Source organism: Microcebus murinus, chromosome 10 (assembly GCF_040939455.1).
Source record: "Microcebus murinus isolate Inina chromosome 10, M.murinus_Inina_mat1.0, whole genome shotgun sequence".
Taxonomy (NCBI): Eukaryota; Metazoa; Chordata; class Mammalia; order Primates; family Cheirogaleidae; genus Microcebus; species Microcebus murinus.
This window is the reverse complement of record NC_134113.1, coordinates 3662495-3675201: the sequence shown is the minus strand read 5'-3', so window position 1 is coordinate 3675201 and position 12707 is coordinate 3662495. Positions and strand designations below refer to the sequence as shown.

General features: G+C 66.8%; 2 protein-coding genes across 2 annotated transcripts in view; both read left to right on the top strand.

Moving 5' to 3' along the window:
* Window positions 1-5085, top strand: part of LOC105867292 (uncharacterized) — a 29582-nt gene extending 24497 nt beyond the window's left edge. Inside the window, exons 2-4 of the mRNA XM_076006917.1 lie at window positions 316-448; window positions 898-967; window positions 3479-5085. Of these exons, the coding sequence (XP_075863032.1) occupies window positions 316-448; window positions 898-967; window positions 3479-3505 (230 nt within the window). The 3' untranslated portion in view covers window positions 3506-5085. The remainder of the gene's footprint in view (window positions 1-315; window positions 449-897; window positions 968-3478) is intronic.
* Window positions 5086-5107: 22 nt separating this feature from the next.
* LOC142873313 (uncharacterized) lies at window positions 5108-12409 on the top strand. The gene is made up of 2 exons (XM_076006916.1): window positions 5108-6784; window positions 10331-12409. Exon 1 carries the CDS (start codon window positions 5230-5232, stop codon window positions 6514-6516), a length of 1287 nt encoding a protein of 428 aa, XP_075863031.1. The 5' UTR covers window positions 5108-5229; the 3' UTR covers window positions 6517-6784; window positions 10331-12409.
* Window positions 12410-12707: the final 298 nt, after the last annotated feature.

The following is a 12707-nucleotide window of genomic DNA, read 5'->3' as shown; positions in this document are numbered from 1 at the left end:
CTGCCGGCCCTTCCTCCCCAGGCGCCGAGGGTGTCCAGGCCCCGGTTGGGCTACCACGGGAGCCAGCGGTTGGGGTTTGCTTCTGAGCATGTGAGTCGGCAGGAACCGAGGCGAAGTCTCTAACGGTCCTTTGCCACCGAGTAAAGTTCTTGTGGGCTCTCCCGCACGTTGGCTACAGAGCTGGGCGGGCAGGTGGTCTGCAGGTGGCTGTGAGGGGTCATGCAGAGGGAGGGGCCGCACTGACCCTCCCCCGTCTCAGGGTCCTGAGCCGCCAGACCTGCCGCGCTGACTCCTTGGTCTCCCTGTGTCTTGCAGAACATGCCGCGTCTGTCCCCGAGCGCCGCCCGGAAAGCAGAGCCCATCGTGGGCTTTGGAGAACCCTCCAGGACTTCGAGGCCCAGGGAGCCGGGCAGGGAGGTGCTCACTCCGGTCAGCAGCAGCCCAGGAGGTGGGTGGCCAGGCAGGGGCTGTAGACCGGCCTTTCGGGGACCCCCAGCACCAGCCCCACTTTTGCTGGTTCCACTTGCAGCCAGGCCCCGCCTGCCCAGAGTCCCCGGGTTGGGGGGCACTCAACCTGGCCCCCAACAGGTGGGAGGGACCCCTCCCCAGGCCCAGGATCCAGGAGTCAAGCAGAGGATCCCCAGGGCCCGGTGACCAGCACCCAGAGCCATGCCAAGGGATGGGCACACCTGGCCCCTGCCCGCCGCCTCCTCCTTGCCATCTGACGGGCCGGGGAGATGTCCTGCGTCCGAGGTCTTGAGTGAGGTGCCTGCTGTCACCTAGGTCTTAGGACAGGGCGGACCGGAGCCAGCAGGGTACAAATGAGGGGCGTGCACACCCCACACGCACCCAGGGCCTCCACCCCAGGGCTTCACTGCCATCTCTCTCTCCTTCCAGGTCTCCTCCCCTCTTCTTGGATGCTTCCCCAGTTGAGACCGGAAGCCTCGGTGACTGTGCCTGCCCTCAGGTCAGTGCAGTGGTTCGAACGTTGGTGGAAATTGGGGCTACTGGGTCCCCTCCCTCCTGGCAACCGCCCTCTGCTGGGCATGCCTGCAACTGGACACGCGTGTGCATAGCATGCACGCGCGCACATAGGCGTCTGGAGGGCCCCAGAGCCAGGCAGGTGTCGCTCGCACACTCACAGAGGCCCGGCTGGGTCTGCTCCCAGCCCCTTCTCCCCGCACGGCGGCCGCCTGCTGCAGCCACAGGATCCGGGTCTGAGCAGCCGGGGGCCTGCCCAGGTTTCACCCCGGGAAGTTCGACGGGAACCATCTTTTGAGCTCCCTCCTGCACACAAATTGAGTGAAGTTCCTGTTTGCAAGGAGCCACCCGCCTTGAGGGGTCTGAGACGGGAGGGCAAGGGCAGCCTGGGGGACTGGGGAACTTGGAGGCCACCTAGGGCCAGCTGCTAATGCCCCTTCACCCTCAGGTGAAAAGGTAAGATCCATTCTGCCACCTGCACAGCCCGGGGTGCATCTCGGTACGGCCAGGGTCCCTCCTCTGGAGGGCTTTTCCCCAGAGGGCCTTTCCCCGGCCCTCACTGGACTGGTGACCGCAGGGCCATCTGCAGCAGCTTTGAGGACACCCAGGGGCTCAGCAGGTGAGACGGTCCCTGCTCACGCCCTGCGCCTCCCGGCTCATCTGCGCACAGGTGCGGATTGTGGCCGCTTGGAATGTTCTAGCCTCCTGGGAATCAGCGTGGCATGGGGTTGGGGCAGGCCTGGCTGTCCCCCGTCCTCACTGCTGCCAGGGCCAGGGCCAGGGCCAGACCCAGCTCCCAGGGCTGTGTGGAGGGGACCCAGGATGTGCGGGTGTAGGCAGGAGCAGCCGGCGCCTGGGCCCGGACCCCTCTGCCATCTGGGGCTCGGCCTTGCCCGCCAGGTGCTGCAGACGCTGCCCCGGGCGGCCTTTGTGTCCGCACGCAGGCCAGGCCACCAGGGTGGGCCAGGAGAGGGGAGGAAAGAGACCCCAGGGGACCCAGGAAGGGTGGGACAGGATGGGGGGGTGGCACGTAACAGGGAAGGAGAAGGACAGAGCGTGGGGGCAGAGCAGGGCAGGGCGACCCTAGGAACTGTGGGGCTGTCACGGGAGACCAGCCTGAGGGTGCAGCTGGCCCCAGACGTCCGACAGGGGGGCCTGGAGGGTGTTGGCCAAGGTGACAGGTTCACAGAGCCAGTGCTTTCATGAGCACCCACCCTAAGTCAGGTCTGCCCATGGGCCCCCATCCCACCTGCACCCAGACCCCAGCGTCCCACGGGCAGCAGTGGCAGCCACCAGGGACCACCTGAAACCGAGACCCCATGGTTGTGTCCCTTACACAGGCTTGAGCGCAGAATGTGCCTCTGGGTCTCTGACCCTGAAGCCCTGACAGGTGTGCAGGAGGCCACGAGGGTGTGTCCTCAGGAGCATCCTGTGGGACCCCCAGGGGCTCCTGGGCCCAGTGGCGGGCGCCTTGTGCAGCGACCGAGGCTCAGGGGGTGCAGGAAACAGCCAGGATCAGGGGAGACAGGCCCGAGGGGGGAGTGGACAATCTCGGGGCTGAGACCCTGCACCCCATACTCATAATGGGTAGAAGAGAAGGCCAGGTGCACACAGTAGGTGCTTACTCAGTGCTCATCAAGTGCCTGAGTAATTGCTGTAGCGGCCACATACCCTTTGTTAGGACCACCCAAAGGCGGGCTCGCCACCCTGACCTGTTCTTGCAGAGGGGGGCCATGGTAGCCTAGCCACCCCCCATCCCTGTAGTCTCAGAACAGTGGAGGGCCTTGTGCCACCGGCTTGGACCGGGAGAGCCATTGAAGGTTTAGGGGGGACAGTGACTCGCTCAGCGGGACTTGTTTTTAGCTGACTCTTAAGTTGCTTTCCTGGAGGTCTGCCCAGACTTGGCCCAGGACGAGGAGGTCCTGGTGTGGCCGGCTCCCCTGGCCTTTCCCCGGCCCTCACCGGATGGTCAGTCCCTCATGAGGGGACAGCGTCCTTCTGGCCACGCCTGTGGCATGAGCCCGGGTGCCTCACCCTCCCTCAGTGGCAGACAGCAGAGCCACAGCCCCTACCAGCAGCACAGGGCCCTGCTCAACGCCCAGCGCTGGCTGGTTTCCGAAGGGACTTGTCTCTGCTCCCCGGGGTGGCGGCCCGGGCTCCTGCTCAGGGAGGCGGCCCTGCCCTTCAGGAGCTGCGGCAGGTGTGGGTGCCCAGGAACCGGGACACGGGGCGCAGGAACACCCACAGCAGAGCCACGTTGAGAAGCCACCCTGCCGGCTCCAAGACTGCCCGGCGTGTGGCACCACAGCCTAGAGGAGGGACCCTGGCGGTACCGAGATGCACCCCAGGCTGTGCAGGTGGCAGGGTGGACCTCACCTTTTCACTTGAGGGCAAAGGGGGTGTTAGCGGCCAGCCCTAGGTGTCCTCCAAGTTCAAGTCGAGGAGTGGCAGAGATTGGTTCTGATGCTGAGTACCCACATACCCTTTATTTACCCAGGGAGAAAACATTAAGGCCTCACCATGACCTTGCATCTGACCCTGCAGTCCCAGGGAAAGTACAGAAGCTCCATGACTTCTGACGGGGCTGCGTCCCCACGAACCTGCGGTCAGCTGAACACCGCATAGGCCGAGAAAATGCGTTCAGTGCACCTGGCCTGCCGAGCACCCCGGCTCAGCCTGTGAACGTCCCGGGAACATGGGCGCTGGCCCCAGGCTGGGCAGGAGCCCCTCGCACGGAGCCCGTTTTGTAAGACGTGTTGTGTGTCCCATGTCGTTGTCACTGCCGCGCTGAGTGCAGACAGTGTCTGCAACATTCCCCTCGCTCCGGCCCCGCAGTAAAGTCAGAAAAGCTTAACTGGAATTGGGCCCCGTGGTGGGAGGCCCGACCCCACCCCACTATTATACGGAAGTGACAGGGATGGGACGGGCGCGGTGGCTCACGCCTGTAATCCCAGCACTCTGGGAGGCCGAGGCGGGAGGATCGCTCAAGGTCAGGAGTTTGAGACCAGCCTGAGCAAGAGCGAGACCCCGTCTCTACTATAAATAGAAAGAAATTAATTGGCCAGCTAAAAATATATAGAAAAAATTAGCCAGACATGGTGGTGCACGCCTGTAGTCCCAGCTACTCGGGAGGCTGAGGCAGGAGGATCGCTTGAGCCCAGGAGTTTGAGGTTGCTGTGAGCTAGGCTGACGCCACGGCACTCTACCCCAGGCAACAGAGTGAGACTGTCTCAAAAAAAAAAAAAAAAAAAGCCGGGCGCGGTGGCTCACGCCTGTAATCCTAGCTCTCTGGGAGGCCGAGGCGGGCAGATTGCTTAAGGTCAGGAGTTCAAAACCAGCCTGAGCAAGAGCGAGACCCCGTCTCTACTATAAATAGAAAGAAATTAATTGGCCAACTGATATGTATATAAAAAATTAGCCGGGCATGGTGGCTCGTGCCTGTAGTCCCAGCTACTCGGGAGGCTGAGGCAGGAGGATTGCTTGAGCCCAGGAGTTTGAGGTTGCTGTGAGCTAGGCTGACGCCACGGCACTCACTCTAGCCTGGGCAACAAAGCGAGACTCTGTCTCAAAAAAAAAAAAAAAAAAAAAAAGAAGTGGCAGGGACGGTGGCACCTGCCCTTGATGCTGCCCCACGTCACAAAGCAGCCCCACCCTGGCTTCCCCCACTGCTCTCTGGGGTCTCCTGGGAATAGCTTCTCCCCCGACCCAGTGGCCCCGAGAGGGCCCCGCTGCGGCCACAGTCCCACCCCCGGGCCTCAGTACTCTTGTCCTCGACTCCCTCGACTGCAGGCTGGCTCTGCACGGGCCGGGCGGGTGGCCGTGTGGCTGGCCCCTTGGCCCTGGAGCAGCCCTGTCCGTCTCTGCCTTGCATGTGGGGCTCTAAACGGGGCTCGGTGAAGCCTCACGGAGACCGCGGGCGGGGAGGGCCAGCAGGAGTCCACGCGGCCCCGCTGGGATCGCTGGTCTGCCGGGCTCTGCTCTGGAGAGGCCTCGAGGCCGGCGGGGGTGGCGGGGGTGGCGGGGCCTGTGCCTCTTGCCCAGAGCGGCCAGAGAAGGGGACACAGCGTGGAGCAGGCGGCCACCGGGCAGCCGAGCAGGATGGGGCTCAGGCCTCAGGGCTGGTCTGGCAAGTGGCGGGTGCTGAGGGTGGCCGGGCGGGGCTCCGGGAGGGGTGGGGGGTGGGGGCAGGCCTGTGAGCAGGGCCGTGAGCGCCGGGCGGGGCGAGAGCCACAGGAGGTCCGAGTGGCCATGGCTGTGCGGCCCTGGAGTGAGCCTCCGAGCGTCTCCGTGCTGTTCGCCCGGCCCCTCGGCCGCCTGTCTGGACCGGGGCGAGCCAGGTCCAGACAGGTCCAGGTCCGGAGCCCCCCGGGGACCCGGGAGCCCAAGTGCCTCTGCAGGTTAGGGGCAGAGGAGGGTTTCTGGCCCAGAGGGAGCCCAGGCTCGGGGGCCGGCCGTCTACACCACCTCGGGCTGGGCTGTGAGGGGGAGAACGTGGTGCCCAGCAGGCACCCCCCCCAGGGCCACCCGGAGCCCCGTGGAGGGGTTGACAAGGCCTCTGCCAGCCCCGGAGAGCTGGGAGCTTGGGCAGGAGGAAGGTTCCAGAAAGGCCTGCCTGCCTCTCTCCGGGCCTCCACGCAGGCCAGGCGGCTGTGTTTCCAGAGCGGACATGCCTCCTCCTCCTGCTCCTCCCTGCCCTGCTGCCCGCAGTCCCCGCCTTCCCGCTTCCCACCGCCTTTGTCTCCGAGGGCTCCACAAAATGGCCGCCGCAGCCCTCCGCCATTTTGTAGCCCAAGCGGGCGCAGCCTGGCGGGCGCGGAGGGAGGGAGACCACTGCCCACCCGCCTGCCCTGGGCGGCCTGGACGGAGCCCAGCACCAGCCCCAGCGCCGGCCCCCGCCCCAGCCTTGGCCATGGCCGCCCCGGGCTTGGCAGCAGCAGGGCTTGGCAAGGCCGTCTGGGAGTCCCGGCCCCTCACCCGGCCCCGCCCGGCCCCCTCACCACCCCAAGTCTCCCCGCCAAGTGCACAGAGCTCCTGCGGGGGCACCAGAGCCCAGAGGAGCCGCAGTCAGAGCCATGCTCGTGGAGGGAGTCCTCGGCCATGGCCAGGGCCAGCGTGGACCATTCTAGAAATGGCGTTTGCCCAGGTGGAGCTGGGCTCCCCGGCGGTCAGCAGGGGCAGGGGTGTGCGGGGCCCACGGGGAGGGCAGTGGCACCCTGGCCTCCACTCACCCCTGTGCTCCTGGCCTGCCCAGGGACCTCAGGGCTCCCGTGTTGGGCACGCAGGTCTTGCCGTGGTCACTGGGGCTTCTGGTCTGGAGACGGGCGCTGCCCAGCCCCAGGGAGCGGGGCAGGGGCTTCCTGGGGGAGGCATCGCCAGGAGAGTGGGGCCGCTCTCCGGCCGAGCTTCCCCGGCCTGGGCCCGCCCAGGCTCCAGAAGACACAGAAGTGGGGCAGCTCTTCCCTCCAGCCACCCCCGACAGCCCCACTGTCCCTGCGGGACCCCGACCCCCAGCAGGAGCCCCTGCCGAGCCTCTGATCTTGTTCTGTGCCCACAGGGTCACTCATCTGTCCTCCTGGCACCAGCGGATCAGCAAAGGCATGTTCCAGAGGGCAGGGGCATGGCTGGACAGTTACCAGGACGTGCTCAGCAGCCGCAGGAGGGGACAGCAGCATCGGGGGACAGCCTGCCCTGCCGCCTGCCAGGCGCTGGCGCCTGGAGTCCCACGGCAGGTCCCTCTAAGGGCAGGGCACCTCCTGGAAGAAGATTTTCCATGTGAAGAAGCAGGCGGTGGCATCTGATGAAAGTATGTGCATTTTATGGAGGTCGATGCCAGTTCTCCGGCCAGCATGGGGTGGTGCCAGGTGGTCCCCACTTTGCCAGGTGTCCTCCGTGTGGCCATGGGCCGGTTCCCTGCTGGAGGGGACCATGGATAGACCGCAGGGCCCTTCTCCAAACACCCGTGGGCTCCCGGCAGAACCCTGCAGCCTGGGAAGGTTGCTGGACACGCCCTTCCCTTCTCCTTCCCTTGCGGTTCCTGGACGGAACATTCCGTCACCACAAAGTGAAGTTTGCACAGGCCCTGCCCTGTCTCTGGGGGAAACCCAGCCGAGGATGGGCTGGTGGAATGCCACCCGCCCGCCCAGACCCCAGGCCATCCCACGTGCCAGGCCCGGAGCCTCCCGGGGATGGGAGCCCAAGTGCCCAGGCAGGAAAAGCCCTGCCAGGCGGGGCTGCCGCAGGTCAGGGTGCTGGCTGGGCATTCTTGATGTGGTTGCATCCAGTCACCCCCCACCATCCGCTGTCCTTTCCTGCCCTCCCTGCCTGTGACCCAGACTGCGGATCGAATGGAGAATATTTTCCGATAAGTGCACACCTTTGAGGTTAAAACCGTTGCCTGTTGGTTGAACAGATGTGTTCGTGGGAGGAGAGGGGCGGTGCATCCTTGCCTTTCTGCTCTGGGCCCCGGGCGCGTGCGTTTGCTTAAGCGTGCAGCGGCAGAGAGCCGCTCCCCGGCTGGCACTGCCCACCTGGCCCGGCACAGCCCTGGGAGCCGCCTCTGTCCCGCCCCAGTGACGGAGGAGGCAGCCGAGGCCCGGAGGACTGACCTGACAAGGCCTGTTGCTGGTGGAACACAAAGTGGGGTCTGAGTCGAGGCCTGGTGGCCCCAGAACGCCCTGCTGTCCCCCAGCCCATGGCCCCCGTGGACGTAGGTGTGCCCGCCTTGCAGGGGCCATGTCCCACTGGCCGGGGCTGCTCCCCCGCCAGCTCCAGGCTGCCTGGCATCTCAGGTGGCCCTCCTCCCGTGGGCTTGCAGACCCCCGTCTGTGGGCTGCGGGACTCGGCACCTGCTGGGTATCTGGCCCTGCTTTAGGTGCGTGGCCTCAGCACGGCGGGCCCGGCCCCTCCCCCCTGCGAGCTTAGTGGCTGTGAGGGAACAGGGTGCAGGGCCCAGACGGGGTGCAGACTCCGCGTGGTGGAGACCCTGACCCCGAGCACACGGTGCCTGTCTCAGGGGCCAGAGAGGGGATTGGGGCCCCAGACTGGGCCTAAAAGGAAGGCAGGCTTGGGGTCTGGCCTGGGGGGCTCCATCCCGTAAGCGCCCCCCACACCCAGTTCTGGCTTTTCTGCCACATCCTGTGGCGTGCCGTGGTGTCCTAGTGGCTGGTCCTGCCCTGGGCCTGGGGGGCCCAGCTGGCCTGGGGGGGCCCAGCCTCAGTGCAGCCTGGGGCCTAGGAAAGGGCTGGAGCCCTGGGCCGGCCTGTCTCGACTTAAATTTGATATTGTTAGAGCACAGATGTTTTTGCATTCATTTTTGTCTTTCCGAACATCTCAGTGAGGTGTCACTTGGCTGACGACGGAGGCTTTGGTCCCTTGACGTGCCTCCCTCGCCCCTGCGCCAGTCTGGCCCCGCCCAGCGCCCCGTGGGTGCGGCCTCTCCCAGGTGCCCCGGCCTGCCCCACGGCGGCCGAGGACTGCTGCCCGCGCCCTCGTCAGCTCTGCGGCCGCGTCCGCAGGGGACCCGCCTCCGCCGGAGCCCCGGATGCCGCCCGTCCCGCGCCCCAGACTGCATTGTTGGCACGGCCTGCTGAGCAGAGACACTGGCTGCTTTATGGAGAGAAACCCAATCAGGGTGGCTGGGGGGGCCATCTGGGGGGGGGTGCGGCGCCCGGTGGCCCCGAGCCAAGCCCGAGGTGACTTCGGGGTGACACCGTCTGTCTGCCTCGCTTGCTCGCTCCAGACATCCGCCTGGCCCTGGAAGGGCCACCTGTCCACCACAGCCTCCCACACACCTGTCCCGGCCAGCCTGGCTCCTCCCCGCCGGGCCGCCCGGCACCCTGCCCACAGGCAGGCACGGCCGCCGGGCAGGCCTGGGAGGTGGCAGCTGGCAGATGGCAGGGCGTCTGCCGACTGCTCGCTCCCCGGCGACTCTGCTCACGCTGCGCCACCCGCCCGGCCACCCGGCCCTCATCCAGGCTGGCTGGGAAGGGTCCCTTGGTCGGTCTCAGGACGCACCCCCTGCTGTCCCTGAGGCCTGCGGACACCCCCAGGCTGTAGGGCAGGTGGCCCCGGCAGATCGCACCCCCTCAGTACCCTCCCCCCAACGCGCAGAATTAGCGCCTGGCCCTGCCCCTGCAGAAAAGGCTCCGTGAATGGACCACACACCCAGAAACGACCGTCTTGCTCCCCATCCTCCCACGCCTGCGGGAGTCCTCCCTGGGTGGGGTGGAGTCCGCTGGGGTCCCAGTGTCTGCTGTCTTGGTCACCAGAGCACAGCAGGGCTGGGGGGCGAGTGGCCTGTGTCCAGGCGCTGCCACGGCCAGCTTCCCCGCCCACCGAGTGTCTGGGCGGTCCAGATGGGAGTCCCAGAGCCGCAGGGGCAGACCCTGGGGTACACAGGGCCCTCTGGGGACAGGAGCAGTGAAGAGCGGGGCGGTGCTGCCGGGCAGACGGGCGGGGTGCGGAGGCCTGCCCGGGGCATTCTGCTGCTACGGGAGTCTGGAAGGGGGAGCTGGGGCGCCAGGCATGGCGGGAAGGAGCAGAGACCGTGGAGGGGGTTGGCACGGGTGATGGACGGCCCGGCCAGCTGGGCGCTCGGGGAGGGAGGGAGCCCCCTGCACAGCCTGGTGGGCTGTCTCGGGCCACACTGGTGGGTGGGGTGCTGGGGCTCCAGGTCGCACGGTGCAGGGAACCTGAGTGGCTCCGGCTCCTGCCCCTGCCTTGTGCTCCTCTCCCACAACTGCCCACGTCCCTGCCTGCCTGGGTTTGTCCCACCAGCCTTGCCACCGTCATGTGGATCCTGTGAGGGCACGTGGCCAGGAGAGGCCGGGGCGAGCAGAGCCTTGGATTTGCGCAGCAAGCCCTTGCTGGGGCTCCAGCCTCAAGCTGGGTCCTGGGAGCCCGTTCCCGGGGTTCCCGCTCCGGGGAGGGTCCCCAGCCTCCCTTGCCCTGGGTCCCGGGCAGCCGCGGCCTCTTGGGAGCCTCAGGTCCTCCTCTGTTTGGGAGGCCAGTCCCAGTCTGTGCCGTCCCCCACGTCTCCGCCCTCCTCGGCCCTGGCAGGGCACTGGCCACCCAGCCTGGGAACGCCGGCCGCCCCGACCAGCGGGGACAGAGCTTGGGGCTTGGCCATCGCTGACCTGGCATCGTCCAGCACAGGGCTGGCCGCAGAGGCTGTGCCGTCCAGGTCCTGCAAGGGGAGTGCCGCCAGGCGGGAGGCGCCGCGCTGGAGGGCGGGCGGGCGCAGAGGCTGGGTGGGCAGCGAGGCCGGGACGGGCCCAGAGGGTCAGGCTGGGCGAGGCTGCATCTCTTCCAAAGCTGACACTTGTCACTTTTGTTTCTAAAATCCAAACAGGCCAAGAAGTGATGCCGACGTGGGAGCCCCTGCCACCGGCCATCCTCACGTGAGCGGGGCCTCCCCGTGCTTGCTGGGAAGTCGGAGCTATGGGAGGCTTTATGGTGGGGGAGGGCCATGGTTGGAGCCGGGTCCCTCCTGGTCCTTTCCGGGCCCCATCTCCTTAGACGGGGGCTGGGGGTCCCACTGCCGAGGCTGTGCCCCAGCTGTGCCCTCCCCTGAGCCATGTCTCCTCTTCCCGCCCTCTTCCGGCAAGCTTCCCCATTGGCCCACCACGCCCTTGTGGCTTGGTGACCTTTGACCCTGGTGGTCTCCCCACTCAGACTGGACATGGCCCGAAGGAGCCGTGGTTCGTTGCAGGCCGCGTGGGAGGAAGAGGGGCACTCAGCCTTGTCCTCACCCTGTCGGGGTGTGCTGTCCCCAAGCTCCTGGTTGTGTGTACCTGCATGTCCCACTGGGATCACCGTGCCTCGAGGGCTCTCCGGGACAGGGGTGCCCCAGGTAGCCCCCTTCCCTCCCTCACTGTGGATCAGCCTGGGGTGCAGCCCTGATACACCCAGGCTCCCTGCCATTGTCACATAGGAGAGTCCCGCTTAGAGCAAGAAGAAAGGCCGGGTGCGGGAAACTGAGTCACATCTGCTTCTCCAGCCTGGGGTGAACAGACAGGGGGAGGGGGCTTGTGGTGAGGGCCAGGGTGGACCAGGACGTCTGCCTCCACCCCCCGGGCTGCCCTGCCCCACGCCACCCCCAGCCTGTGGGGCCGGGGGTCAGAACCAGCGTGGGGTGGAAGGGTCCCGGCCAGCCCAGCAGCCAGGCCAGCCTGAGGGCTCAAGGGTCTCGGGGCCCAAGGCCAGAGCTCGTGCTGGGGGCGCACCCCGGCCCACAGCCTCCCCTGGCTCTTCCAAGGGGTACAGTTGGGGGTGGATGCCGGGACCACGTGTCGTGCCCGGACATCCAGGCTGGAGCCCGGGCCTGGGAGCCAGCGTCCTCCCGGGGGATGGGGTGAATGACAGCTGTCACCCCACAGGGTGGCTTGGCAGTGCCAGGTCTCCCTTGGTCTTCCGCCTTGACCGCTCACCATGGCTGGGAGGGTAGCAGGAGACCCTTAGCCCTGCCCCGCCCTGACTGGCTCTGCCTCGACCACCCTTGGGGACACCTCGGCTCTGTCTGCCAGCCAAGGGGTCCAGAGTTGAGGCAGGGCAACGGGACGTGCAGATGTCCTTCTGGGGCTTTGCGGGAACATGGGGTGTCTGCGACCACCAGCCGGACAGCGTCTGGACAGGGGAGGACCAGGTTGCTGCACTTGTAGGCAACTCACCTCGTGTCCCAGCGCCCCGTGGACACAGCCCTTCCTCTGCGGAGTGGGCAAGGCCAAGCCCGGAAGAGCCCGAGAGAGCCAGCAGCACCCCCACCGTGCCCAGAGCAGACATCTGGGGCCAGAGACTCAGCCCCCCTGGGCCTCGGCGTCCTCCCATGAAATGGGATCAGCAGTCATGGCCTCACCAGGGTTGAATGGCACAGCCAGGCCTGGTGCCTGCCTGGAGGAGGCGGCACGTTCAGGGCTGTGGGAGGAGGTGGAGGGTAGACTTTCCCGGTCCACAGTGGGATTGGAGAGCTCGGAGCTAATGTGCCGTTTTTCGAGGTGGGAAACAGAGTGGTCTAACATTCGCTCTGCCGCCCGTCAGCTGGGTGACATCGAGAAGGCCATGTTACCTCTGTGGGCCTCAGGTCCTCAGGTCCCCCAGGAAGGTGGAGGCCAAGTCAGTGTGTGTCGGGGCTGCCCCTGCGGCAGGCCCTGGGCTCAGGAGGGCCCCGGGGCCCTGTCTCCTTGCAAGTCACCCCACAAGCAGGTGAGGCCCAAGGCCGTCTAAGTGCCGTCGTCCTGCCAGGCCCCCAGGCGCCGGAGGCCGCACAGGGACAGGCCCTGGGCCTGCGTGTCCCCCGAGGGTCTGCAGTCCCACCCCGGCCGTCCTTCCCGGGAGCCAGCTTCCCTCAAAGAAGGAGAGAGCCACATCCCTGGTCCCCTCCCGTGGCGTGGTGAGCTCGGGCCGGCCGCACAGCAGGGCAGGACGGTGCCCAGGGAGGCGTCCCCAGGCTGCTGCCTGGCCAGTCTCGGGGCCACGAGCCCTGCTCGTGGTGGCACTAAGGGGGCAGAGGCCCTAACCCTAACTGTCCAAGGGCAGGGTCGCGGCCAGGGGGACACTCACAGCACCACTGACACGTGCTGGCCTTCGACAGGTGACAGCTTCCCCCCAGCATCTGCAGTGCAGGAGTCCCTTGGGGACGTTTCAGCCACTCCTGTCTATATGGGAGTGAGCCAGCTGCTTGTGACAGTTTCCCAGAAGGCCACCCAGGGCTCCTCCCTCCTCTCTGTCTT

What these genes read in the sequence shown, in the direction of transcription:
- LOC142873313 (XM_076006916.1), top strand. Translation starts at nt 5,230, where the DNA reads ATGGCTGTGCGGCCCTGGAGTGAGCCTCCGAGCGTCTCCGTGCTGTTC.